This window comes from Thamnophis elegans, chromosome 1, assembly GCF_009769535.1.
Source record: "Thamnophis elegans isolate rThaEle1 chromosome 1, rThaEle1.pri, whole genome shotgun sequence".
Lineage (NCBI taxonomy): Eukaryota > Metazoa > Chordata > Lepidosauria > Squamata > Colubridae > Thamnophis > Thamnophis elegans.
In genome coordinates this window covers 80,680,929-80,707,200 of record NC_045541.1, presented here as the reverse complement: position 1 = coordinate 80,707,200, position 26,272 = coordinate 80,680,929, and the positions used below count along the sequence as shown (strand labels likewise).

Sequence of the window (26,272 nt, the reverse complement as noted above, 5' to 3'; positions counted from 1 at the left end):
CGTTCTCCAGAACATGTCAGAACCTGCTATATTTCACCCCTGATTGAAATCTCAAATACTTTTTATCAGTTTGAGGACCAGGATACTGAACTATAATTGGTTTCCTAAAGGCTGAGTGCCAAGGAATTGAGGCCCTTGAACTATGGTGCTGAAGAAGACTCCTGCAGGTCCCTTGGACTGCAAGACGATCAAACTGGTGAGTCCTAGAGGAGATCAACCCTGACTGCTCTTTAGAAGGCCAGATCCTGAAGATGAAACTTAAACACTTTGGCCACCTAGTGAGAAGGAAGGAGTCATTGGAGCCTAATGCTGGGAAAGATTGAGGGCAAAAGAAGGGGACGACAGAGAATGAGGTGGCTGGATGGAGTCACCGAAGCAGAAGCCGTGAGCTTAAATGGACTCCAGAGGAAGGTAGAAAACATGGGGTCATTATGGCTTGGACATGACTCTGCAACTAACAGCAACAAATGTTGATATATAAGCCAAGAATATCTGTATCAATATTTAGTGTTAGGCATAAAAGAGCCAATTTCATGTAGTGGTTAAGGCATCAAGCTAGAAATTTGGAAAGACCATGAGTAATAGTCCTGCCTTGGACACAAAGCCAACTGAGTGACTTGGAACCAGTCACTCTCTCTCAGACCTAGGAAAGAGACAATGGTGAACCATTTCCGAAATCTTGCCAAGGAAACTTGAGGGAGTTATCCAGCCAGTCTCCAGGAGTGAAGGCAGTGTTGGCACTAAAAATGAAATGAAATAAAGTTCTATAATTCAGCAACCTTTTCAAAATCATTTGCTAACCAAAGTTAGTACTCTCAAAATATCTGTCATATAAATTACAAGCTTCAACCAGTGCTCATGAATCAGAGGTTAGATATATAGGAATTAAAATCCTGCCCTTAAACAGTATATTTATATTAATGAACATGTATTAGTTGTTCCTTTTATCTAATAAGCACAGCTATATTTAGTGAATTAGATTTCATTTTTAAAGAAAGAGCTTGTTCTCCTTTTTGCCCACCAGTAAGTTCTATAATTACAATAAAGATGCATTCAGTGCAAAAATATGCAACATTCAAATAAATTACTTGTGGGTTAATACAAATTTGCAGAAACTGCATGCGTAAATTTATCTCTCATTAGGCAAAACCATTTTGGATATAAGATTTTATCAATACTGAAGGGCAAAACAGGAAATATAAATCAACACAGAGATGAAAAATTGATTTATGATATTGTTCTAATTCCAAAACATTCTGCATTTGAGAAAGCAATAACTATTTAGTGTTGATTAAAAACGGATACCTTTGCTATCTTTAATATTCAAAGATAGTTTCTGTTAGATATTCACCCTAGGGACAGTGGTTTCCACCTAAGTCCTCTGCTCCGGCGGGAACAGAGGTTGAATCCTATTGGTTGAAAGATCTGACAGCCCCCTTTAAAAGGGCTGCTGTCCGACTCAGCCTCGCTGGATGTTTCCCATTTGCAATAAAGAGCTGTTGTTACTGTAGCCTGTGTGTGCCTATCCTAACAGTTTCATTAAAGAAATAGGGAGAATTCACTGTCTCAGTTAGGATATACGTAATTTTGTAATGGTTTGAAGTTCATCATGTGCAGTGGTTCATCATTGTTCAAGTGGTGAATTTTGAACATAGGGGGCTTTTTTTGCCTATGTTGCTAAATAACATTCTTGGGGATCCCTCTAGTGGCTAAAGTAGAAAGATAAAAATGTGTGGTTTCACAGAGTACAATCTATTGTTTTACATAAAAAGTAAACAAAATGCTTGACTCATTTATGACATTAGCTTCAGAGAATGTTTACAAAGTTTTATCCTAACAATTTATATATAGTTTTGCTAGTTTGTGCATGAAGTTTAGAATTAATTACTAATCAGAAACATCTGCCTTTCATATTTGTTAATTTTGGTTATTACATGTAAAATGCACAGAAACCATATATATATATATGCAGAATATGTAGAGAGATGAAATGGTAATTTACAGAGATCTTTACTACAGACATGCAAAAACACAGCAAGAAATGAATTATATTGCAACAGTAGCCAACACCCCCCAAACCCCTCCACCTATAAAGAGGTTATATTTATACCTTTTGCAATTCCAAGAGGTGCGTAGAATAAAATATCCTAGACCAGGGATGCACAACCTTGGCAACTTTAAAACTTGTGGACTTCAACTCTCAGAATTCTCCAGCCAGCATGGTTAGAAGTTGAAGTGCACAAATATTAACAGGTTGGACATCCCTGCCCTAGAGTGACTCATAAAGGAACTCACCTAGACAATAAGATAGACGGTTATCTAGATTTGATAAATAAATACTAAATATATAAATAAACTCTTTCCCCGGGGAAAAATGGGAAGCTATAGAAAAAGTTTAATATCTTATATAACAAAAAAAAATATTAGTGACTGAGAAGGTTATTGACATTCTTGTCAGGAAAACTGCAGGGACCAGGCCAGGCAGTTGCCAGGAGTCAGCACTGCCTTGCAAGCACATATACCCAAATGTTTGTAACAGTTTAAAAAGTTCTGTTTTTCATATTTCTAAAAATCTATTTTTCTACAAATCTTTTACCTAAAGGCACAAAAGAATTATTTTTTGTAAAATATTCATATTTATAGGCACAACTAAAAACATAACATGCCAAAATAAACATATCGCTGTAGGTATAAAAGGAGTGGACATATATCATATCATAAACAACTATAATGTAATTTTATAAAAAAATATCCTTCTCTCTGCTTTTCTTTAAGGCCTAGGCAATATAAGGTAATTCAAGATAAAATAGAGATATTTTGGCTGTATATGATGTATGAATACAGTTTGACGCTGGTTATGATTAAATTAATCCCTTCTGCATACACAAAAAATGTATATACATATTTAGGCAGAACTTTCCCTGCAAAAAAAAAGGCAGTTTGGCAACAAGTGTGAGATTTCCATTACAAAGAATATAGGATTGTTGGCAACGAAGGATGTCATGTCTCATGTTGTTTTTCTGTCTATAATGGCAAATTCAGTGTGTATCTGTTCCTTTCTTTCATTTTCCCAACTCTAGGAAGGAACACTTTTGCTCAATAACATAATGCAAAGAAGAGATGAAAATAATAGTTTAGCCCAAATGATAGAAGTGTCAAGAAGTTTTTATGGATGTGGAAGCAATCATCCTATTGATGTCGTGCAGGTAGTCCTTGTTTGGCAGCTGCCTTGTTTAGTGACTACCCACAATGGTAATGAAAAAATATCTTTGCAAACACTCCTCGCATTCCTCATCTTCACAGATCTATAAATCAAAGGAAAGCTAAAGTGAGATCATAAGAACGGTCATGATTTCACTTAGCCACCACTGTGCTCAATGACCACGTTGCTGGTTCCAACTGTGGTCACTAAATGAGGACTACCAATATTCCATATATCCATATGATTGCAGAGAATGGCTTCTATGGTGATTCCAGATTGGTTCAGAAACAGTGACAATGGAAAGGAAAAATAAGCAAAGCAGGTACAGTAGAAAACTATATTTTCTGCATCTTCTCCTGTGGACCACTGTATTAGCAGCAGGGTAGGCAACGTTTCTATTTCAGAAAGAATAAAGAAAGGAGCTAAATCAGGGGAGAGGCATGTATGTATAGGTGTGATCCCGACCCGCACCAGCCTGGGAGACCCATATCTGGGCCCTTAAATCTGGGGGTAGAGATTGATCTGCCCCCACCCGAATGTTGGATGAATGTTGTTTACTTTTTAATTATATGTAATGTTATATGTTATTGTCTGTACCCCCCTCCCTATGAGTTGTTAGCCGCCCTGAGTCCCCTCAGGGAAAAGGGCGGCCTATAAATAAACCCATTCAATTCAATTCAATATACCTCTGCACTGGAGTTTCAGCTATCTGGCTATTTGGGCAAACAACTCTCAAATTCCATAACCTGTTCTTTTGATCTCCTGCTGCTTCTTAGAAAATCAGTCTCCTTAGTCCAGTGATGGCAAACCTATGGCACGCGTGCCACAGGTGGCACGCAGAGCCATACCTGCTGGCACGCGAGCCGTCAGCTCCAATGAGCAGGAACATGCCAGTCAGCTGATTTTTGGCCTTCCAGAGGGCATGGGAACGCTGTTTTGGCCCTCTCCAGGCTTCAGGAAAGCCTCCGGAGCCAAAGGAGGGCAAAACACGGGGCCAATGGGCCTACTGGAAATTCAGAAAAGATCCATTTCTGGCTTCTAGAAGGCCTCCGGGTGGGGGGGGGAGGAGAGGCCATTTTCACCCTCCCCAGGCTCCGGAGGCTCTCCTGGAGTCTGGGGAGGGAGGAAATAGCCTCCCCCAACCTTCCAGAGGAAATACCAGGCTCAGCTTGGAGGTGAACAATGCGGCGCATGATGGGAGTGGGGGGTCTGTGCGCACATGCACATGTGGGGGCATGCTATGCATTATGGGTGCCAGCACACACGTGTGCTATCGCATGCGTGTGCTCACATTTTTGGCACCCAACAACAAAAAGGTTAGCCATCACTGCCTTAGTACATTTCACCATGAATAAAATATCTTTTACCTTTTGTCGCATTTAAAATTACAATTCAGAAGCAACTTTTGGAGGATTTTGAGCGTTGAACTCAAAGCTTCGAGGGTTGCCCATGGCTGTAAGAACTCAAGTTATTGCTCTTCAAAGCACTAACAATTCAACTGCTTTTGATAATGGCAGTGAAACAGCTACTGATAGTTGTTTGCCCCATAAGTGCTTTTGGTTACCAGAAAGAAAGATTTGCCTATTTTTTGCATGTTCATTCATTTGTTCTCTGTGAAACCAGTTATTTGATTATATTCCTTTACCATAGGGACAAGGGGCTGGCTATTTCTATCACCATCCCTGCTGCAAGATCCAGAAGCAAAGCAAATTTGAGTGAAGCAAGAACAGCCTCCTTCATAAGAGAAAAAGGAGAAAACAATCATGGTTTAATTATCCTGTGCAACTGCAGCATTGCAAATCATGGCTACTGAAAAAGAGGGTCATCAGGTAAGACAATTAAATATATTTTTCTGTCTTCAAGTTAGTATTGACTCCAGGCAAGTGCCTATTCACATTCCTGCAATTTTCTTAGTAAGGTTTTACAGAAGTGCTTTGCCTTTGCTTCCTTCCTAGGGCTGAGAGGAAGTGACCGACTTAAGGTCATCCCACTGACTCTGTTTCTAAGGCAGGACTAGAACCGGTGGTCTCCTGGCTTCTAGCTTGATGCTTTAACCACTACTGGCTCTCTAGTTTAAATATACAGAATTTAATTTGATTTTTTTTTTTAGCAATAGCCTTTTGGGCAAGGACTGACTAAAGCAGCATTGTGGGTCACAACAAAAGTTGCATTTTTTTCTATTTGCATCACAACATTTCATGCACACCCTGAAGGCACATAACATATAGTGAGGCCATGACTCTGCTTTCATCATTACAATAAAAGTAACAAAACCTCGCAGATGTATATAGATTCTTATTCTTATATTTAAGAAACATGATGAACATCTCATCATGTTAACAATTTTAATGAATTTATCAACCTGGCTTCATAGTTAACCCTTTTACAACTATTTATAACATCTCTATTTCTATTCTAGCTATGTGTTTGCTAAGAGCCTAAAATGAGTTGATCCTACATAATCAATCAATCACTAAATTGTTGCATTTTGATACACAAATGTAGCAATATTTAATGCTATTGTGCAGTCACAAGTAATAAAAGACACTAGACATGGAATACAGTCAACCTTTTGTGATAGCGCTTTAAGTGTGGAATTATGTAATGAAAGCAGCAGTCTCACAGGCATTACTCTAAATGATACATGACCTATACTTCAGTATTATCTGTGATGGTGAGGGACTAATTTTATTTATTTGTTTGTTGTTTATTAAATTTTATACCTAATTCTTATCCAATGGCATTATATAATAATGCTGAAGTCTCAGTGGATACTTGACCAATCTCTAAAAACAGTGACCTGGACTAGTAAATATGGCCAGTTACTTAATGTCCATTCATGTTTTGTCTCCAAATGCTTTTCTGAAATAAATTTGTTAATTTCTGATTTGGGGTCCTCCCCAAATGCTTTGGATACTTAGTTGATACATCTGGATTTCAACACACCACCTCTTATGGTTCTGCAGTACTTTGAATTGAATTCAAAACAAAGATCTTTTGCTTTACCTGGGACAGCTGACATCCTGAGATGATACGTTTAATACCATCCAACAATAACATCTGCCTATCCCAGGTCTTTGGAAAGGACTCAATAGCTGGATAAAAATGTCAAATCCAGTCTGAATATCAGGCTGATGTTTTATGGACATCAGTCAACTAAAGTTTACTACAACAGTCAACTATCTTAAAATTAGTGAACATTTATAGCAGTGGCAGCTACTAAATCTATTCGGCACATTTCTGTAAGCATTTCTATCTTGTTTTTGTAGCAGGCTTTGAGATTGCAATTTCCAAACCTGCTATTGTGAATCACCTATATGACAAGTTTATCTGAAAAAATAGGTACATGCTAACTAAAAATAGTAGCCTCTCAGATGTAGACATCAGACTTAGAAAAACCACCCATTCTGATTAAAAAATTATGTAGGACAAGGGATAAAATGGCAGCATGTGTATAGTCATGTTAACTAAACCCATTGGCTTAGAATATTATGAGAATACAACCACATTCTCTCAGTTTGTTCCTCTTTTGATATTTTCTAGTATCAAGGAAAAATCCTAAAAATACAGAAGGTTTAGACCAATGGTGCTGAAACAAATCTATCATGAGAAATACTAGATAATTAACAGGGGTTTTTTTTGTTGCTTGTTTGGTAACCACTATCCAGAATCCTTAATGGGTTTACATTGTAATTTTGATGAAGCTGTAATGTTCAAATGTCATGCAACATTCAGAGTAAAGTATCTACACCAGATAGATAAGATATTAATGTTTTAATAAGCTACATTAAAAACCGAAGTTGGAACAGTGACTGGAAAATGAAGTAAGATATATGGGTAGTGAGGTATGAGATATAATTTAAACTAAGGCCTTCAGATTGTTTGAGATGCTTTAAGAAAGTCAAATTTAAGTTTCCAGTTTTCAATATTAAGGTAATATAATGTGATTAAATACAAGACATAACAACAAGCATTATAACAAGCAATTTCTACTTAAAATCTCTTGTTTTTTATTCTCCTATTTGTCATTCTTAATAAAAGAACTTGTACACAATTTAGATAATTGTTTGAAAGAACATTTGTAGTTGGATTATTTTAAAAAGTGGTTCACAGTAGTTTATATTGTCCTGGATAGTTAAAGTTCATTTAATAGAAAATAATGCAAATGAATAGAAAGCAAACAAAAATAACCTCAATAAATATGGGGCAATGTAATTGCGCCATGGAATTAAATGCAATAACCTACTAACTGTTGTAAACTAGTCTAACAAGCTGGCATCAACTGGAAAACAGAACAACTTACACAGCCTACATGTGAGAACATGACTCAACCTAAGCAGACCCAACCATGACCTCAATCAGTCTTCATGTGATTTGCTCATTATAATTTTGAAATAGGCCATTTGGCAGTACCAATCAGGTAAATAGTAAATAAAAATGTTAATAAAGCCAATTATTTTCATTTAATTTCCAGCTGGCGTTCAGGAGAGACCTAACTTTTCTTCCTGCTTTAAGCGATTCTACTACTTTAACCTATCTCAAAGCTTCCTTGTTTTATTTAGTTCCTTTAAATTTATTCTATGTTCTTTATGGTCTTTAAGGCTTCCATTTTGAATGGACTAGCTTTTGAAAATCAGTACCAAAAGTTCATATGGGCTGAAACCAGCTAGGTCTCTTTATTAGAGTAACAGAGAAGTATTACAGAATTACTCTTTCAAATTGTTCTGGGCACAGGATATAAAACTAATTTCTAATTGGAAAAATATGGGATTTTAAATTTAGCCAACCTTGTTTTTTCAATGTTTTTTCAAACTTTCTAACAAATATCCAAGATAGGTGAAAAATGAAATCAGCCTTAAATGTTGCCCTTTTCAGAACTCTCAGCCTGAACAATCCCATGTTTTGTTAGTTGTCCATGAAGGAATTAATTTGGCCCAAATTGTTTGATTGTAGCTTGCAGAATGGGAGGTCAATGACAGTTAGCTCCTAAACCCTAAATGAAACAAGAATCCCTCTGGCATTCCAGTACAGGTACCAAGCCTGAACTCCATTCTCCCATCACATTTGAAAAGCTCCATGTGAAGAGCAGCTATTTTCCAAACTAATGTTTACTACATTCCCTTGCCCTTTTTTGGAAACTCTGTACTCTGGATCTTGAGAGAAGACTATTCATTCTCACTTAAAATTCTGCAAGCAATCAGTGGGCCATCATTTGGCTGGGCTCCCTCGGTGGTGATGGACAAGCAGAATATTTTCTGATGCTCCTGAAGAATTGAGGAGAGCAAGGATCAAGACCAGCCAAGCCCTCACAGATAGCCTTAGCTATCTATTTCACTAGGGAAAAATGTGGGCATGATTCTCTTTTAAAAATATTTTATGTTTGCTTACTTAGGTGTGGAGTAAAAATATCCCAATGCAAATACTGTAAACCCACTTGGCCTCGTCGTTTCTAAGAGCAGCAACTCAATGCCTTATACAAAAGGTTGCTATTTGACTATTGTTGCTTTAGCACAACAATGTGCCTTAGATCCTGAACTCTACCGCACAAAAGAAGTATATGGAAGTGTAGGTCACCTGATTAAATGTCAAAAGAGTGAGGAAACTGAAAATAGAGAGGATGTAGAAGTTGGACAATTACAGAATACAGAACTAGAGACATTTATATAATCGGTGAAAATTAATGTCTGTGGCCTTATGCAAACATGCCTGGTTTGGAGATTTTAACATTATCTTTCCCTCTTTTTTCCTCTCAAGTACTAGTTTTTTTTTCCCTATTATACTTCCCTTCAGATTTCACTTGCATATATTTTTCCTTCTCAGACCTGTTTGTTCCAGTTTTTCAGTTATCAGCCGCAGCCTCTGAATTTTTAAATTCTTCCACATTTGGTCTTATTCAAGTTCCTTCCCTCACCTTCTTCCTTGTTCTTCTCAGCAGCATCCCATTTTTCTCTTATTGGATCTTAGCCCAGCCTTTCCTTTTTGATGATTTAACATTTGCTTTATATACACAGGGGTTGTATTTTTGTGAGCGCCCCCAATGCTGCGGCATTCCTTTCCTTTGTAATTCAGTTACTGAAGAGTTTGTGAAAATGCCTTAGAAAAGCTCATCACAGATTGTCACCCAGGGAAACGATGGTGGGAGTCACATTTTTTTTACTATTGGTTCTGTGGATGTGGCTTGATGGGCTTGGCGTGGCTTGGTGGGTGTGGCTTGGTGGGTGTGGCTTGGTGGGCATCACAGGGGAAGGATACTGTAAAATCTCCATTCCCTGCCCAGTCCAGGGGAAGGTTACTGCAAATTCCCATTTCCTCCCGGTCAGCTGGGACTCGACAGACAGAGAATAGATGGGGTTGGGCCAGTCAGAGGTGGTATTTACCGGTTCTCCGAACCACTCAAAATTTCCACTACCAGTTCTCCAGAACTGGTCAGAACCTGCTGAATACCACCTCTGCAGAGAACATGTCCATCAAGTCAGACTCAGTTCAAGGGAAACTCAACTTTAGATTGAGAGCCTTACTGGTAACAAGCACAAAGCTGAATGTTTCCTGGAAGAACTGCTTTGTCATTGTGGATCCAGGGAGATATTGTGGTTTGCAGAACTCTTTATAGTCTTGGCTGATTTCACAACAATGACTGCTTCTAAATAGCATTGCAAAAAAAAAAAAAGTGTTATACTACAGGTGGTTCTTGACGTATGATCACAGTGGAGCCCCAAATTTCTGTGGACAAGCAAGACAGTTGTTAACGGAGTTTTGCCCAATTTTACAAACTTTCTTGGCATAATCGTTAAGTGAATCGGTGCAGTTGTTAAGGTAGTAACACAGCTGTTAAGTGAATCTGGCTTCCCCATTGATTTTGCTTGTAGAAGGTTTCAAAAGGTGATCCGATCATCCTGCAAAGGTCATAAAGGTGAACCAGTTGCCAAGCACCCAAATTTTGATCACGTGACCTGGTAATCATAAGTGTGAAAAATGTTCCTGTCACCTTTTCAATGTTGTTTTAACTTTGAATGGTCATTAAATGAATGGCTGTAACCCAAGGACTACCTGTTCTTATACATTTGCCTCTCAACCCAGTTCAGTAGGCTAATTTTTAGTTTTAAAACCAATAAGAACCTGGGACCCAAATATGTGAAAGAACGCCTTTCCTTATAATATTTTAATTGTGCATGTGAGTTCTGCAAGGAAGGCTTTTTTTAAAGCACACACTGACTCTTTTGAATAAAAAACAACAACAGCCCATGCTATAAGGCCTAACTAATGAATAATAATGATAGCATGTATTTTCCCTATAGGTCATTAACTTCCATAAAAATACTTTCACTTGGGATGTTGGAAAAATGGATGTGAGAACCAGGAAGAGGGAGATAACTACAATGACATTGGAGTGCTATAGAGAAATATTTCATAAGCAAGTCTGAAGAGGAAGTATATATACAAATGAAATACTCTTTTGCATAAAGAAGAAACACTGCACACATTGAGATGACAAACCTTGTTCCTCTGCTTTGTTTTTAAAATGGGGGGAAATCATTGAAATCTGAGTCCTTTTATAGTCCGCTTACAGTAAAAGCTGATTACCTATACTGTAGAAAAAGATATATTATAGATTTATATTATATAGATATATTGACATTGCACTAACTGAAGTTCATTGCCACAGCTTGGTTGATTGGCATGATCAGAGGGACACCGTTAATATCTTTCCCAGGCTAAGGGCCCCATCCAGGAGAATGTAGAAAACACCGCAAATCACGTTTGATTGATTGATTTTTGTGGCATGTAGGGTGACTGAAGTTTTAGATGTTTTTATTCAATTGTATATAGCCTTTTATTCTTCTCTATCTATATGCCAACCTAGCAGTTTGAAAGCATGTAAAAATGCAAGTAGAAAAATAGGGACCACCTTTGGTAGGAAGGTCAGAGTGTTCCGTGCGCCTTTGGCGTTTATTCATACCGGCCACATAACTACGGAGATGTTTTTGAACAGCGCAGGCTCTTCGGCTTTGTAATGGAGATGCGCACCCCCCTAGTGTCAGGAATGAGTAGCATATATGTGCGAAGGGAACCTTTACCTCCCAAAAATGTAATTACGGAAAAGAGCTCAGAATTTTGTTCGCCATCAGAAAGATAAGTCTCTGAAAGCAGAAAAGAACCACATTTGTTGTGATAAGAGAAACAAACAGTAACAATAACAAAAAAGCTCAGGTTCAAAAGTGAGATGGGTCTGCAGAGGAAACAAATCTTGGAAGGAGGGGGGAATCCTAAAACTTCCCTATGAGCTCAGAGAGTTGCTGATTGTTAGAAGTCCTATCAGCCAACTTCATCTATCTCTTGCAGGAGGTTTTCAGCCATAGGTTTCCCAGCTCCCTGCTTGAAGTTTCCAACAGTAGACTGCCCATTCTTTGACTCAATGATGCCCACGTAGGTGGTTGGCGAGTCAAAATGGCCCAGATAATGATGCAACCTTGCTAGATTTGGCTGTGGAAACTCAGACTTAACATTCCTCAGGAAGATGTATCCTTCTATGAGTTTCTAATTCTGTGAATCTCTGACTTTCTGCACACTTGACTTGGTTACCAGTTTGCTTCTTTAACAGCCTATCCACAACAAGATTCCACATATCCAATGAAAATGAAAGCTCTTCGGACATATTATTTATTAAAGTAGTCACCTCTGATAACTTAGGAAAGGTTAACTATATTAAAGTTTGAATTGTGCACATATTCAGACAATCATTAATTCTACTCACCCACCCTCATCAAAGGTTGCTCATCTGAAGTTCTTCCGATTGTGAGAATAAGAAAGAGCCCACAGTAATTTCCAGCAACCTGGCACCCAAAAAAGCTTTTCAGGTCTTATCTGCAACTGAAATACAATACTTTCCTAGGAACTGAAATTCATAGACTTAGGCAGCAGACATTTTTGAAAATATATGAAAGCTTTACAGTTTTCAAGTACACTTTTTGAGGCATGATAGTTAGAAGTTAGTGAAACAAAGTGGAAGGATAGAGAAAAAATGTGGCCATCCTGTCCCTAGCTACATTTTTAGATAACAAGAACTTCCAGATATTCAAATTGTATAGGCACCTACATAGCCATCCATCAATATTCTACCAGTCTTGCTGCATTCTACTTTAAAGAGAGTTGATATTTTCCCACTTATTGCTAAGATGTAGTAGAAGGGCATTCAAAGCCATGGGAACACAGCAGTGGTGGGTTTCAAAAATTTTTAGAACCTCTTCTGTAAGTGTGGCCTGCTTTGTGGGAGTAGCTTGCAGGCCATGTGACCGGGTGGGAGTTGCTTGCCAGCCAAGTGATGGGTGGGAGTGGCTTGCTGGCCATGTGACTAGGTGAGTGTGGCCAACTTGTAAAATGTGGTGAAACTCACTTAACAACGCTCTTGCTTAGCAACCAAAATGTTAGCTCAGAAACTCTGGCATTTGAAGCACGCAAGTCTTAAAGCTATCAAGTTACAAGACCCTCGCACCCCTAAACCTTTAGAAAAAAAACTCTGGGTTGTTCAAACTTGACAGCTTTAAGACTTGTGGACTTCAACTCCCAGAGTTCCTCCTCTCGCTCTTCATCTTGATGATGTGGGGATGGGCGGGGGAGGGGGGAGCTGGAACCGGTTCTAAACGGCACTGTAGATTTGTGGAACCTTTTCTATAGAAGAGGTTAGAACTGGCAGAAACCCACCCCTGGAACACAGCAATCACTTTCTTTAACTTCTTCTATATTAAAACTGTTAAGAACAACAACATTCCCTTATCTTGTTAACTGAGGCAGAATAGGATTTAGTAATCAAGGCAGTACAATTTACTTTGCCATAGTTTTCTTGCTGACTCAAGGAAAGGGGAAATAAATATAAATGCAGCTACCAGGAAAAACATTTTTTAAAAATAAGTTAAATAGAAAGTAATTTACTTTCCATTTATCAACATTATCAGCACCTGATCAGGTGCTGTTCAATGCTGCCATGCAGTACACAAATGAAAAGTGGAAACAGCAATGTTAATATTGAGATTGCTCCTGTGAGCTACATCTTCTCACAAAGCTATGGTTGTTTTTTTTTTAGTAGAAAAAACATAAGTTCTATATTGTGAACTGTACCATACATATAATTTATAGGGCTAAAGTCTTTGCTTCGGATACATCAATCAACATAGATTCAGGTTCAGAGGGGAGTGGTTTTTCCTTTCTCTTAAGTCAACATGCTAACATTAACATTGCTTAGTAAATGTTAACATATTGACTTAGTGGAAAATCTTGCTTCACTTTTTTGGCCCTGATTTTGCTTGTATCTTAAGTATTCATTTGTGATTTGCTTTATTTTGAATCATATGATTATCACCAAAGGCTCGTCAGAGCATGGGTTAAATATAGGCAAGGATTATGGCAAGCTCTCAACAGCTATCGGTTTAGGAGAAAAGCAACACAAGGACAAAAACAACAAAAAGCTCCTTCAAAGGCCAACTTATAAACCTGCCTGCCAAGAATGCTAGTGTCACTTTACTTACATCTTTCAGAAATGTTTAACTAGTTATTTGGCCATCTCTGTATTTGTGTAGTCTCTAGTTCCCTACATCAGAAACACTGTTGATTTATTTCTCCCTAGAGAGGAAAAACGTTTATGCAATCTACAAAAATAAAAATAAGGAACCACCGGTATGTGTTTAAATAAAGCTTGTGATTGAAATCCACCATCATTTGGTGCCGTCTGTCATTTGTGCAGAACGCCATGTTATTCCTATTTTACCTTTAATTAAAATCCAGTACAATACCTTACCCTACCCAAACATGTTAGAATATAACTACCTCTGGCTTGAAATGCAGTTCCACCCTTTCTACTTTTCAGAGCAATAAAAAAGTCCAGGGTGCTTACTCATTTGGAAGGCAATCGTTGGAATCTTAAGGTGTTTAGTTTATTGGACACATAAATAATTCAAAGGCATAATTTAAAAGCTCTCCAGAAGACAGTAAAATCCATTGCCTCAGGGTTGAAATTTCAGAGTCTCAATAGATGGCCACACTATTTATATGTGTTTATATAATAAATCCTCATCATAAGAATTAGTCATCTTCTTTGGCTTCTTCTAGCCTTCTTGGTTAATTTATCTGCAATTTACTTAAAACAACGATGTGGCTGGGAGTCGTCCTCATAATTTTGACTTCCTTTTCGTTCTTCTGTTCAGATCTTCAGTTTTACAAAATAACATTGTAATTCTTAACCATTTTATAAGCATATGTTGCCCAAATAAAGAGGTGTTGGGTAGTGGGAGATGAAGAGAAGAAAGCCTGAGAGTTAAATCAGACATTAAGTTGACGCTTATGGAGCAACATTCATGCATATAGATTGTCAGCTGAACATTTGTTACTGACATTGTGGGGTTTTTAAAAAAGCAGCCAGATTCCTCCTTCTCAAGAGCATGGATCCAAACAGTCTTTTATAAGACAGAGCCATGAAATCAATGGGACTTAAAAGAAGATACAACAGTGTTAAAAGTGCTTTCCATTCATTTCAGGGCATTTGTATTACCGTAGGTTTAGTATGACTGAGCCAGGATCCAATTTATTAATGTATTTGGGTTCTCATGAACAGGATGGGAGTTAGAATTCAATGTTTTAATTGTCATAGACCTAAATTAGTAAGCCAATGACCTTCCAGAAGTTACAGAGCCATCAATCATTGAATGCCAGTGTGAATACTGGAGATATAGTTCAGTGATTTTTGAAGTGCCACACTTGATGTACATCCCAAAGGTGCTTTTTTTTCACGAGGGAACTGGACTTTCTTTGTGTTTCTCATCCATGAGAAGCAAAACATCTTCAAAGAAAAACCAGAAAGTCCAGTTGCCTCTTGATAAAGCACCTTTGGGACAACTACAACCTGAATGACTAAGAATCTCCATAAACACTTAAAGTACATGATTATGTATGTATGTATTCCTGCATGCATGCAGCCATGTATGTATGTATGTATGTATGTATGTATGTATACATGCATGCATGCATGCATGTATGTATGCAGTGACTTGCAGTCAGGGGAGGCAGGGGAGGCAGGGCCTCACCACTGTCATCCTGAAAAGAAAAGAAAATGTAAAAGGAAAAAGGCTGAGGTAGTTGCTGCCAGAGTCACATGGATACTCTACTTAGTGCTTAACTGTTTAAAAAAGCCTCTAAAAAGTGCCCTCTACAGGAGGAGGCGGGAGAACCACGTGCCTCATTTAGTCTATCTTTATGATCACTCGAGCAGAGTTAAGCAAGGCTTGAAAGGTGAAAAATTCCTTATGTAGATGAGGCACTTGGTTCTCTTGCCTCCTCCTGTAGAGGGCACTTTTTAAGAGGCTTTTTTAAACAGTTAAGCAGAGTCATCCATTGGAGACTCTGGCAGCAGCTAACCCAGCCTGACCTCAGCATCTCTTGCCTTTTTCCTTTTACATTTTCACATTTTCATCATGGCAGACAAGAGTAGAGTTGAAATCCTCTGTGAAACAGCTGGAAAAGGTATGTGGGTCGGAGGGAGGGGGAGGAATTCAAAATGTAAATGTAATTTGTAAGTAATTGTATTATTGTAAGTAATTTGGGTGTGTGTGTGTGTGTGTGTGTGTGTTTGTTTGTTTTACCCACCTCTGCTGGCATGTGGGCTGGCACTTTTTTTATGTTGGACATAGCGGCAGGGCTTTTGGACATAGTGGCAGGGCTTTTGGATGCCCCGGCGCTATGTCCGACATAGAGGCGCCCCGTGCCCCTCTATGTCAGACAGAAACAGCAGGGAGTTTTCTTTCAGCTTTTGCCTGCCCCACAGGACAGAAGTGGCGGGGCGCTTTCTTTCGGCTTTTGCCCTCCCTGCAGGACAGAAGTGGCGGGGCGCTTTCTTTCGGCTTTTGCCCACCCCACAGGGCAAAAGCTGAAAGAAAGCGCCCCACTGCTTCTGTCTGACATAGAGTCGTCCCACGCCCTGCAGCTGGGTCGGACATAGCTGCAGGGCGCGGGATGCCTCTATGTCAGACAGAAGCGGTGGGTTGCTTTCTTTCGGCTTTTGCCTGCCCCGCAGGGCAAAAGCCAAAAGAAAGCGCCCCGCCGCTTCTGTCTGACATAGAGGTGTCCCACCTCTATATTGGACATAGCTGCAGGGTGGGCAAAAGCCACTTTCTTTCTTTTTGCCTCACCAGCCATAAACCTCACCGCACGTCACTGTATGTATGTATAGATAAATGATAGGGAGAGAGATTTAGGAGTTGACAGACAGATTTAGGAATTTTCAATTACATGTGCATAAGACTGCACATAGTAATTTTCACTTTGGGAATATATTTAACAAAAAGTGGATTAAAATTTGCTACAATAAAATAATTGGAAGCTTTCTCTCTCTTTCTACTTTAGCGTCATGAATCAGATTAGCTATATACCTTAGATCTCCAAACTTTTTGGGTGTGGTGGGAAGGTATGAGAACCTACATGGAGAGGGAATTTGCTCAGTGGTGGGACTCAGCCAGTTCACAGCACTTCAGGAAAACTGTTTGTTAACTTTCTGAGCAGTTTGGTGAACTGGTTGTTGGAAGAAATCATTAAGGCAGAGAACCGGTTGTTAAATTATTTGAATCCCACCACTGAATTTGCTGCATAGAGAAAAAACTTATTCTATTACAGGTGTCCATTTCCCCGGTAGCCAGATCCTTTTTATACTGTGGAATAATAATTGTCCCAACATTTTAAGCTGCTACAACTTGATTTTTCTCTTTTCCCTAGATGTTTGTTTTCCAAACCCTTAAAAGAAGAGAAAGCATCTCAAATGAACAGTTGGTCCTGGGGAATAAAGTGTAAGTGTTTTTAAATGATTTGAGAGAAAGTAATAATAAAGCAACAGTGATATAGTTCTGTACACATCAATACATATATGTATACATCATCTCTCTTGCAATTCCCTTTTAGAAACACTACAGTATACAAAATACAGAAGGGGCTGTAAGGTACTGGAAGAAAGAAATTAAATGTAGAGTAGCAGGAGGGGGGGGAAGGAAAGCTAAATGAAGTTTACATCAGTATAGTTCACTGTTGTGGCCCAGCAGGAGCCGTTGGAGCTGCCACCAGACTCCAACAGTGAGGGGCCCTATGAATCGGCTCTGGAGGATGTGGAGGACCCTGGACAGAGTTCCGAGTCTGAGCAGGGTGCAGAGAGGCTGGTTGGCCACCAGGAGGCACCTGAGCCTTGGACCAGTGGGGAGGAGACAAGGGAGAGTGAGCCGGAAGCCAGTAGTGAGTTGTTCCTGGATGCACGCCATAGAAGAGCTAATAGGCATCAGCTCCTCTCCAGACTATAAAAAGCTACTTGCGCACACACCCCTCTTTGCAGAAGTCAACACAGAATCTAATGTCGGAGAACTTTGTATGAGCTTGGAAGGCTGATTGCTGCCAAGCCTTATCTGTGTTTATTGCTGCCCAAGCTTGTCTGTGCTGGGTTGCTGCTAAGGACCTGTTTGTTAATTAAATGTCGTAATTTATCTCTGGCTCAGAGTGTGCTTTGGTGGGGAACGAAGGGGGTCAGAACAATTCACTAACTATCTTGTGGTACTTTTCTTTCATTGTGTCACATCCCTCTTCCACCCACTATCACTGTGGCTTATAGAGTCTGCAAATGGTATTACTAGTTTACTGATGACCTCAATGACCCCAGAGCTTGATGATGTTTCTTTGGTGTTGTTATGTTCTTATTTTGGATAATAGAAGAACTGTAATAAAGAACACCCATTCATTCTTGACTCTATATCTTCTTGTATTACCTGGCACCTTTTTCAGGTACCGCATCCCTATTATATTAAATTTATTGTTGTTTTTCTCTGGCAATAATCAGTTCTCACATAACAACATGGCTGGAAAACAAATCTCTCTCACATACATTTTAACTTAATTTACTCTTCTTATTTTCCAAGTTTCAATATTCTGTACACAATTATTGTCATCGGATGGATCAATAGCTACCAAGCTCTGCTGTTCATCATGGGTTTGATTAACTGAGAATTTCTCACAATGCTTGGCAAGAGGAGAAGAAAGTACACTAGGTTACTAGCCTACAACTTATGTCACATGTAACATTATCTACTTGTGATAAAATCAATATCATATATTTTTGCCAAATTTCAACCAAGCTCAATTTTACCCTAAGCATCCTTATGTACACTTAGATCAATAATCTAGAAACTTTGCAAACCATTTCTATTGTTCCTACAATTACATTTATTTTAAAAAATAGTACTGTATTGAAAAAAATGTCCAATTACAATTTGGTATAAAGTTGAGTGGTTCAACTCATTCTTTTTGCAGAGAATTGGGTCAGGACAATATTTCTGCAGTATTCCGGAAGGAGAATACACAGAATAAAGTGTGCAGTGATGAAGAAAAAGCAAGTAGAATGGAATTACCATATTGTATTGGAGAAATTGACTTCTTGGCTACTGGAAAGAAACAGGGAAAGGTACCACAAAACCTATAAGCATTATCAATATTCAGTAGAATATTATTGCTATTCTATATTGTCACTGAATCTTTCTAAAAGAGATCCTTAAGCAATATTTTGTGTCAATGCTCATGATTTGAGCTCATTCAGGGTGCTCTTGTTCATGGAAGAGACCGACATTCAATAGCAATCTCAGAAAACAAAGGGAATCCCAAAGGTGCTTTTTCAAGAGGAAAAACTGGACTTTCTGGTTCTTTTCTAAAGAGTTAAATAAGCTTCTTGGAGGAGAAGTGAAATGTCTTCAAAGACAAACAGGAAATCCAGTTGTCTCTTGAAAAAGCACCTTTGGGACAACCATGATGTGGAAGACTGCAAATCAATTATTATCTTTGATGAAGGATCTATGGGGATACTGATTAAAAATATAATATGCTACTTGGTGTTTCCATATACATCTACTTGAATGCCTTCTTTAATCTGGTGTGTGATTCAGCTTGTGCTGGATCAACTCCTGGAATTCCCAGCTGGTGTGATCTCAGCCTTTAGCCTTGCAGTTGGGGAATTCTGGGAACTGAAAAGACAACATACCTACTTGGAAGCCATCAGAATGGTTTCTACAGAGTCTGCCATTTTTCAAAGGGATAGAATGAAGAGGCATGAAGTAGATACACAGCACGGTTGCTCCCAAGTTCTTCTTATTTAAAATAGTCCTTTGTGTTCTTTCCTAGTCTCACAGTCATGATTACAAAATATTAGACGCTAACCCCATTAAAAATGCCCATAATCCACTAGTTACATTTACATGTGAGACAGAAGTTGGCTTCTGGTTTCTACAATCCTATTGTTTTTTCATGTGTTTTGTCTGAATGCCCTTTTCTTGATTATAGTTTCTTAAGGTTCCATGTGCCATCCATCCTGGAGTTATATTTGACCTCATGAGTAACAAGTGGAACCTTCCTGCTCCCAATCTGGTTGTCTCTTTTGTTGGAGAAGAAGAACACTTTCAGGTGAAACCTTGGTTACGTGATAAATTGAGGAAAGGATTGGTTAAGGCTGCCCAAAGCACAGGTTTGTTTTGTTTTGTTTTGTTCCTGAAAAAAAAACAGCATTGTCTTTAACACCTTGTTCAATAAGACTCTAAAGGACCAAATTTCCAAAAGACTTTACATATTAAAATATATCGAGAAGCTTAAAACTTTTCAGCTTTTGTTGATTCAATTTGGTAAATTTTCTGAGAAGACTCAAACCTATTAGAAATTGGATTATTTCACTTAGAAGTCTTTTAATTTCTTTTTTAAAGAGCACGAAAAGATTCAAGCAGAGTTACCTTTATAATCTTGGTGTCAGCGTTCCAAATAACATCCAAAATTAAATCAGAGTCCAAGGCAAAGCATTGCTCTAAGTTCCAATTTATTAAGAGAGTTGGCACATCTGTGGGAAACCCGAATCTGAAAGCTTCCTGGGTTTTCCACGCAGTTGAAATTTCATGATATTGCCCCTACACCCACAAGTCCATCACATGGTCCAATCTTCCATTGCCACACTGGCATTTCCTCCCATCTAGTTCCAGTCAGGTGCAGAGGTACAGAGACAAAGAATGACTTTGGGTTTCTAGAAAGGAATATTTTGTTTTGACGACAACACATTCTACAATTCTATTCCTTACTATTCCCCCTCCCAATTACCCGACTAATGGAACAGCATAATAAAATAAGAGAGAGTGTGGCAGGCAAAATATCCTAAAGGAATATGACTGGAGGCCTGACACTTGGTTAGTAGTGAAATCCTTGGACACAAGTAAACAACCTTATTTTATCATTTTGTCCATGATTTCACTCTGCTTCCTTCATTCTGTCTCTGATAAGAGAAGCCATATAATGACTTCTTAGCTGTCTCTCTCCTAGCTGTCCTGGTCTAAACTGGCAAATATGTCCCTTATATCTGTGCTGCAATCCTCAACAGTCAGCTTTGCTACATTCAGGAAGTAACATCTTCATTTCTTTTACACATCTTTTTATGCAGCCTCTTTGATCATATAGGTCTGAAACTTGATGAAAGTTGTTTCCCAGCAAAACAGCTACTATTGCAATATATTTGATCACATTCTGTCTCAGAGCATTTACATGTTTATAGGTACTTTTAAAAAAGAGCTTCATTCAAAGACCTGTGCATCAATTTCAATGAAATTTGGTACTCTTCATCCCCACATGAAAATTCATTCTCTGCCAGAGAAAAATGGTGCGTAGCTTATAGTGAAATGGGTATTTGTACATGCAAACACATGGGAATATGGTGGATCAGACGCTCTGGCTCCATCAAATGGGGATCCCTAAACCACTATCTGTATGGCACCCTCTGCTGCTGCTGCTACTATCATTATTTATCAAAAAACACCTGTTTTTTGCATCGTTATTCTGGAAGAGTGAGATTGAATTTTCTCTTATTTGTAGCTAACAAATATGTAATTGGCTAAATTCTTCCCTGAAGATTCAAATTGCTTGTTATATACAGTAAAGTCAAGAAAAGACACAGAGAGAGACAGAGAGACAGAGACAGAGACAGAGTAGGATACTTAGAAGCAAGTAGCTCATTTTTAGGTTCGCAGGCTTTACAATCTCAACATCTTAGCCAAGTTGTAAGGTTTAATTTTGATTGATTGTCATTTGGAAGCATTTTCCTTACATAACTATTTTCAATTTTCCAGTGTTAATCTATGGGAGAATAGAGTTGTTTCTCTGGCTTTGGTTTGAATTAAACTAGGCTATCCCTAGAATGATTCATATTAGATGAAGCTCTGTCCCAAACTCTAGATTTAATCCCTGAACCCAGATTAGGCATTGCTCCATGTCTTTAGTTCTTATCTAATATCAAGGCTGAAAAATAAATCATTTCAGGTGCCTGGATTTTTACAAGTGGTTTGCATGTTGGAATAACAAAACACATTGGGCAAGCAGTCCAAGATCATATGTTGACAAGTTCTTCGTCTACAGTGAAAGTAGTTGCAATAGGAATAACTTCCCTGGAGAAAATACAGCACAGAGATCTTCTGGAAAATGTCAAGGTACCCTCTTTTCATTGACAAAAGAATGGAAAACATTTATAGAGAATACCTAAGACCATGTAATGTTCTGGGAACTTGCTAAGAAGTCTTTCATTTGATAAAAATGATTACATGCAACCTATGATTTAATCATATTAAACAGACATGGTCCAGAATAATCATTTGATTTTGTGTGGTAAGTGATGTCTTCTTTTTCATAGAATGACATTCTTATAAACAACAAAACTGATAATAACGTCCAAGGGCCTTTGTATTCCCTTGACAATCACCATTCCCATTTCATTTTGGTGGAAGAGAGTGAGCCAGATGGGACAACAAAACTGCAACTCGCCTTGGAGAAATATATTTCAGAGCAGCATACTAGCTACGGAGGTAAGTTCCCTTCTCAAAAAAAAAAGTAGTCAAGAAAGGTTGTTATTTGCCATTTGGGCACCATTTGGATGTCTGACATTTCCAGGGGGTTATTGTTGCTTAATGATGGGACAGAGTCTGATTTACTTTAATTAGAATGTAATCATTGAAATCAATAAGACAAATTCATAGATAATGCAAATTTGGCGGCTAATACTGTATAATTTCTTTGGTTTAGAAAAATATTCATTAACGCTGTGAGTGTGTGCTCATATGCTCCATAAACATATAAGTCTATATGATTGTTTGCTCGTAACAGAGAATGCAGTAATCCACATGCAAAATTTAACTGTTTTATATGTATGAAGAAGTTAAAGAGATAAGAAGGGACACAAGAAGGGAAGATATATACTCAGAGGTGGGTTTCTGCCAGTTTGCTTCAGATCTGTCAAACCGGTAGTGGTGGCAGCAAGAAGCTCCGCCCACCTGCCCAGATGCTTTTGTGCGAGCGCATGAGCGAGCGCACAAGTGAACCGGTAGTAAAATAAATTGAAACCCACCACTGTATATATTGTATGTGGTAGCAGCATAAAAAGCAAATGCTTGCATTAGACATTTCATAAAATGCCATTTTGTCTCAAAATATAGTTTTTTAAAGTAATATTAGTTTCTTAATGAATTTGGTCTTTGCTAAGCATCAGCACATGTTATCCTTGGGCATTGAATCTTAGAGGAGCCCATCACTGCTCATGCTTGGATATTCCCCCTCTCCCTCCCTCCCTCCTTCCCCCCTCTCTTCCCCCTCCTCTCTCTCTCACCCACACATATCTATCTCCCTTACTAAACCAAACTCAACAAAATCAATTAGAACTTAAAGTGATGTGTGATCCCTACAAATATATTTTAGGTCTTTCTGCTATTTTGTAGCATGGTCAAGTAGAGATGATATTGGGCATAAACTGATTAGAAACAAATAATCAGCTGAATTAGTAAATATATATATTTTGAATTTTGTGAGAGATTTATTGCATATTTTATAATATATTAACTCAGGAACAGGTAGCATTGAAATCCCAGTTCTCTGTTTACTTGTGAATGGAAGACCTCACATTCTTGAGGTAAGACATGAAATTTTTGTTGTCATAAGAATTCTAATTATGCAAAGATTCTAGTGCTGGCAAGAAACAGAGGACTCTGAACACAGGGACCTAAGTGGGTGGACTGTTTAAAAGTGACACAATTCCTGGATAAAGTCCAGTTAGAATTTCACAAAACAAGAGACCAGAACATTTTTCAGTTCCTTATTTAGTTAGGTGAAATAATGGGAAGAGGAAGAAATAAAGATGGTTATGTTGATCAAGATAGCTGTCTAGAAGCTGTTTAAATACAGAGTACTGGAAATGTTATATAGGCTTAATAATATTAGTCTTGGCTGAGCATCAGCACAAGGTGTCCAAGTTTTTTCAGGGATTATCATTGGAATCCCTTTTTTTTTCTTTTAAAGTTTACTTCATTTAATGTTTGATCTGATCTTCATAAATTGTTTGCCATTGTCTTCAGTGGGATTTTGAAAAACTTTCAGTCTAGCCTGCAGCTCTGCAATTTCCTAGTCTCCCTTCCAAATTCCTCACCAGATCAGCCCCTGCTGCAACCTGACTGAGTTTGATATAAGTTCCACTGACTGAATTCAATGAATAGATCTGTATACAATTACGTGGTTTTCTTTTGTCTGAAAATGCAGTATATGACTCTATTTGTTTTTGTTTCAATAGCGAATTTTCAAGGGGTTGAAAAACTTTATCCCTTGTCTTATTTTGGCTGGATCTGGTGGTATAGCCGATATCTTAGCTGCACTGATGAGTGAGCCACACTTAATTGTGCCACAGGTAGTAGAAAAGCAATTAAAACAGAAGTTCCCCACAGAACATTTCACTTGGAATGACATTGTTCATTGGACTGAAATGGTAAGTTAATTTCTTAGGGCATCAAATACATTAAAGGACTGTCAAAATATTTTGGGAACATCTCCATTTCACCTATGCCTTCTGTCTATCTGTCTATCTCAAATCTACCACCTCTCCCCTAAACATATGACTTTTCAAGAAAAACAAACAAACATGCCCAAGACATTATATTTTAAGAAATATACAGATTATAAAATATATCAATTAAACCATCCTATAAAGGTAAAATATAACAGCCTTAAAAGAACATAAGGTAAAATGCTGCTCAGTATCAACATATGAAAATGAGCGAAAAAGAAAAATTGGGGTCTCTCTATGACCTTCCACTATGGCATGGGGGAAGGTCCGGGGACCCTGTGAAAGCCCATCCCTTTGTGGTGCTGCCTAATCACATAAGAATGGGGCATACTTTAGAGAATCGTTGTTGTCAGGTGTTTGTGAACATTGGCATGTCAACCCAAATGTTCTGGTGTGTCACCTTTGACATACATGTCCTAAGTTCACCATTACTTGTGTAGGCAGTCCATCAGGTGACCTAGCCCATTATCAACTTGCTCATCTAACTGACTGCAGACTAACTGCTTATTTTCCCCAAGCATCTGGGCAACAGCTTTCTGAACTAGATTTAAAGGCAGCTCTAAGCAGAACATATTAAAAGAGTTTAATTTTGGAAGTAATTATAGTAAACTTCAAAGAGCTTGGTTCATTTACATGCCCTGAGTATTTCCAGAGGAGGCTAGTATTTATTCTTCTTTTAAGTGGGCCCCAGAGACCATGGCTTTCTTTATTTTGCCTCTCATAACCCTTGGCATGTAATATCATCAAAGCATGAATAATCCGTAATTTTCACTGTTGGAAACCAGTTGTCTGCTTTAACCCTTTAGATCCAGAGTATAATCACCCAGGAGCAGCTTCTAACTATACATGACTTTGAACAAGAAGGTTCAGAAGAATTGGATACAGTTATTTTGAAAGCCCTGGTTAAAGGTAACATACTTTTAATCAATGTTCTTTGTTTGTTAAAACACAAACGAAAATCTCACTGGCTTGATGTGCAAAATTTCTTACCTTAAACATAATCCGAACAGCGAATCACGCAGGAAGAAATCCATCAATTTCACAAACCAATTCCAATTTAAGCTTCAAAAATATTAAGCTACTATTTTAAAAACGATTGCAAATCAAAGGTTTGCTGAGATCGGAAAGTGACATAACCATTTTTATATTCAAAAAGAGCCATGAGCATTCCCATGATTGATTAATTGATTATGTATTGATCAAGTCTTTACGTGCTTCCACGCAGTGGTTAATTAGATGACTATCTGTTATATCATGTGTTTATGTTGCAGCAGCATAAAAGTAAAGTTGGACAATGTGTGCTACAAATTCATACTTGGAATTGGGAAAAAGCACATGCTCACATCTGGTTCTGGTTTTTTTTAAGGGTAACCTTTTCCCCCCTGTATAATCACATTTTGTAATATATAAATCATCCACATAGAACAAGAAGGTTGAGATTAGCTGAACACCTTTACATATTAACAGATTGCTTCTCTGGTTTAATTAAATCACTACTTTTTCTGAAAGAATTAAACACCTACCCCATGAAGGACACCTGAAACAGTACGCAAACCAAAACAAATTAGATAAAAATGTATAACACAATGTACATTATTTCCTGGAAAGATTGTGGTTTCAAAGTTGTGTATGTTTATTTGGCAGTAATTTATGAAATCTGAGTAAGCCTCCACTGTTTTATTCTGCTTTTATGTTTGTGACAGCTTGTAAAAGTCATAGTCAGGAAGCCCAAGAATATCTGGATGAACTCAAGCTGGCTGTGGCTTGGAATAGAGTGGACATCGCTAAAAGTGAAATATTCAATGGAGATGTGGAGTGGACGGTATATCCTTCTTTTAAAAACATACTTTTCAATTATTTTATGAAGTTTCGGCAAAGTTTCTATCGTATGCTTCCAAATTTTGAACTGGGAATCTATGAACTGGAATGACTGCATAATGAGTCCACCTACGTTTTAATGTCTTTGATATCCATTGGGAAATTTTCTGTAATGGCTCTAAGGCATTTTGCTAGATATACTAATTCAGGGGTCCCCAATCCATGGTCCATGGACCGGCACCAGACTACAGTACGCCAAAAACCAGGCCCCACAAACAAGCGAAGCCCCATCCGTGGGATGCAGTGACCACATGAAACCACACCCCTTCAGTCCATCCACT

The 26,272-nt window shown here is 38.2% G+C and overlaps 1 protein-coding gene across 1 annotated transcript in view; it reads left to right on the top strand.

Moving 5' to 3' along the window:
- The first annotated feature begins 8,668 nt into the window (after nucleotides 1-8,668).
- The window catches only part of TRPM5 (transient receptor potential cation channel subfamily M member 5), a 52,411-nt gene continuing 34,807 nt past the window's right edge, over nucleotides 8,669-26,272 (top strand). The window contains exons 1-11 of the mRNA XM_032212833.1: nucleotides 8,669-8,767; nucleotides 10,498-10,548; nucleotides 16,955-17,025; nucleotides 18,527-18,677; nucleotides 19,547-19,727; nucleotides 21,554-21,720; nucleotides 21,921-22,092; nucleotides 23,125-23,189; nucleotides 23,844-24,035; nucleotides 24,920-25,022; nucleotides 25,817-25,935. Of these exons, the coding sequence (XP_032068724.1) occupies nucleotides 8,669-8,767; nucleotides 10,498-10,548; nucleotides 16,955-17,025; nucleotides 18,527-18,677; nucleotides 19,547-19,727; nucleotides 21,554-21,720; nucleotides 21,921-22,092; nucleotides 23,125-23,189; nucleotides 23,844-24,035; nucleotides 24,920-25,022; nucleotides 25,817-25,935 (1,371 nt within the window). The remainder of the gene's footprint in view (nucleotides 8,768-10,497; nucleotides 10,549-16,954; nucleotides 17,026-18,526; nucleotides 18,678-19,546; nucleotides 19,728-21,553; nucleotides 21,721-21,920; nucleotides 22,093-23,124; nucleotides 23,190-23,843; nucleotides 24,036-24,919; nucleotides 25,023-25,816; nucleotides 25,936-26,272) is intronic.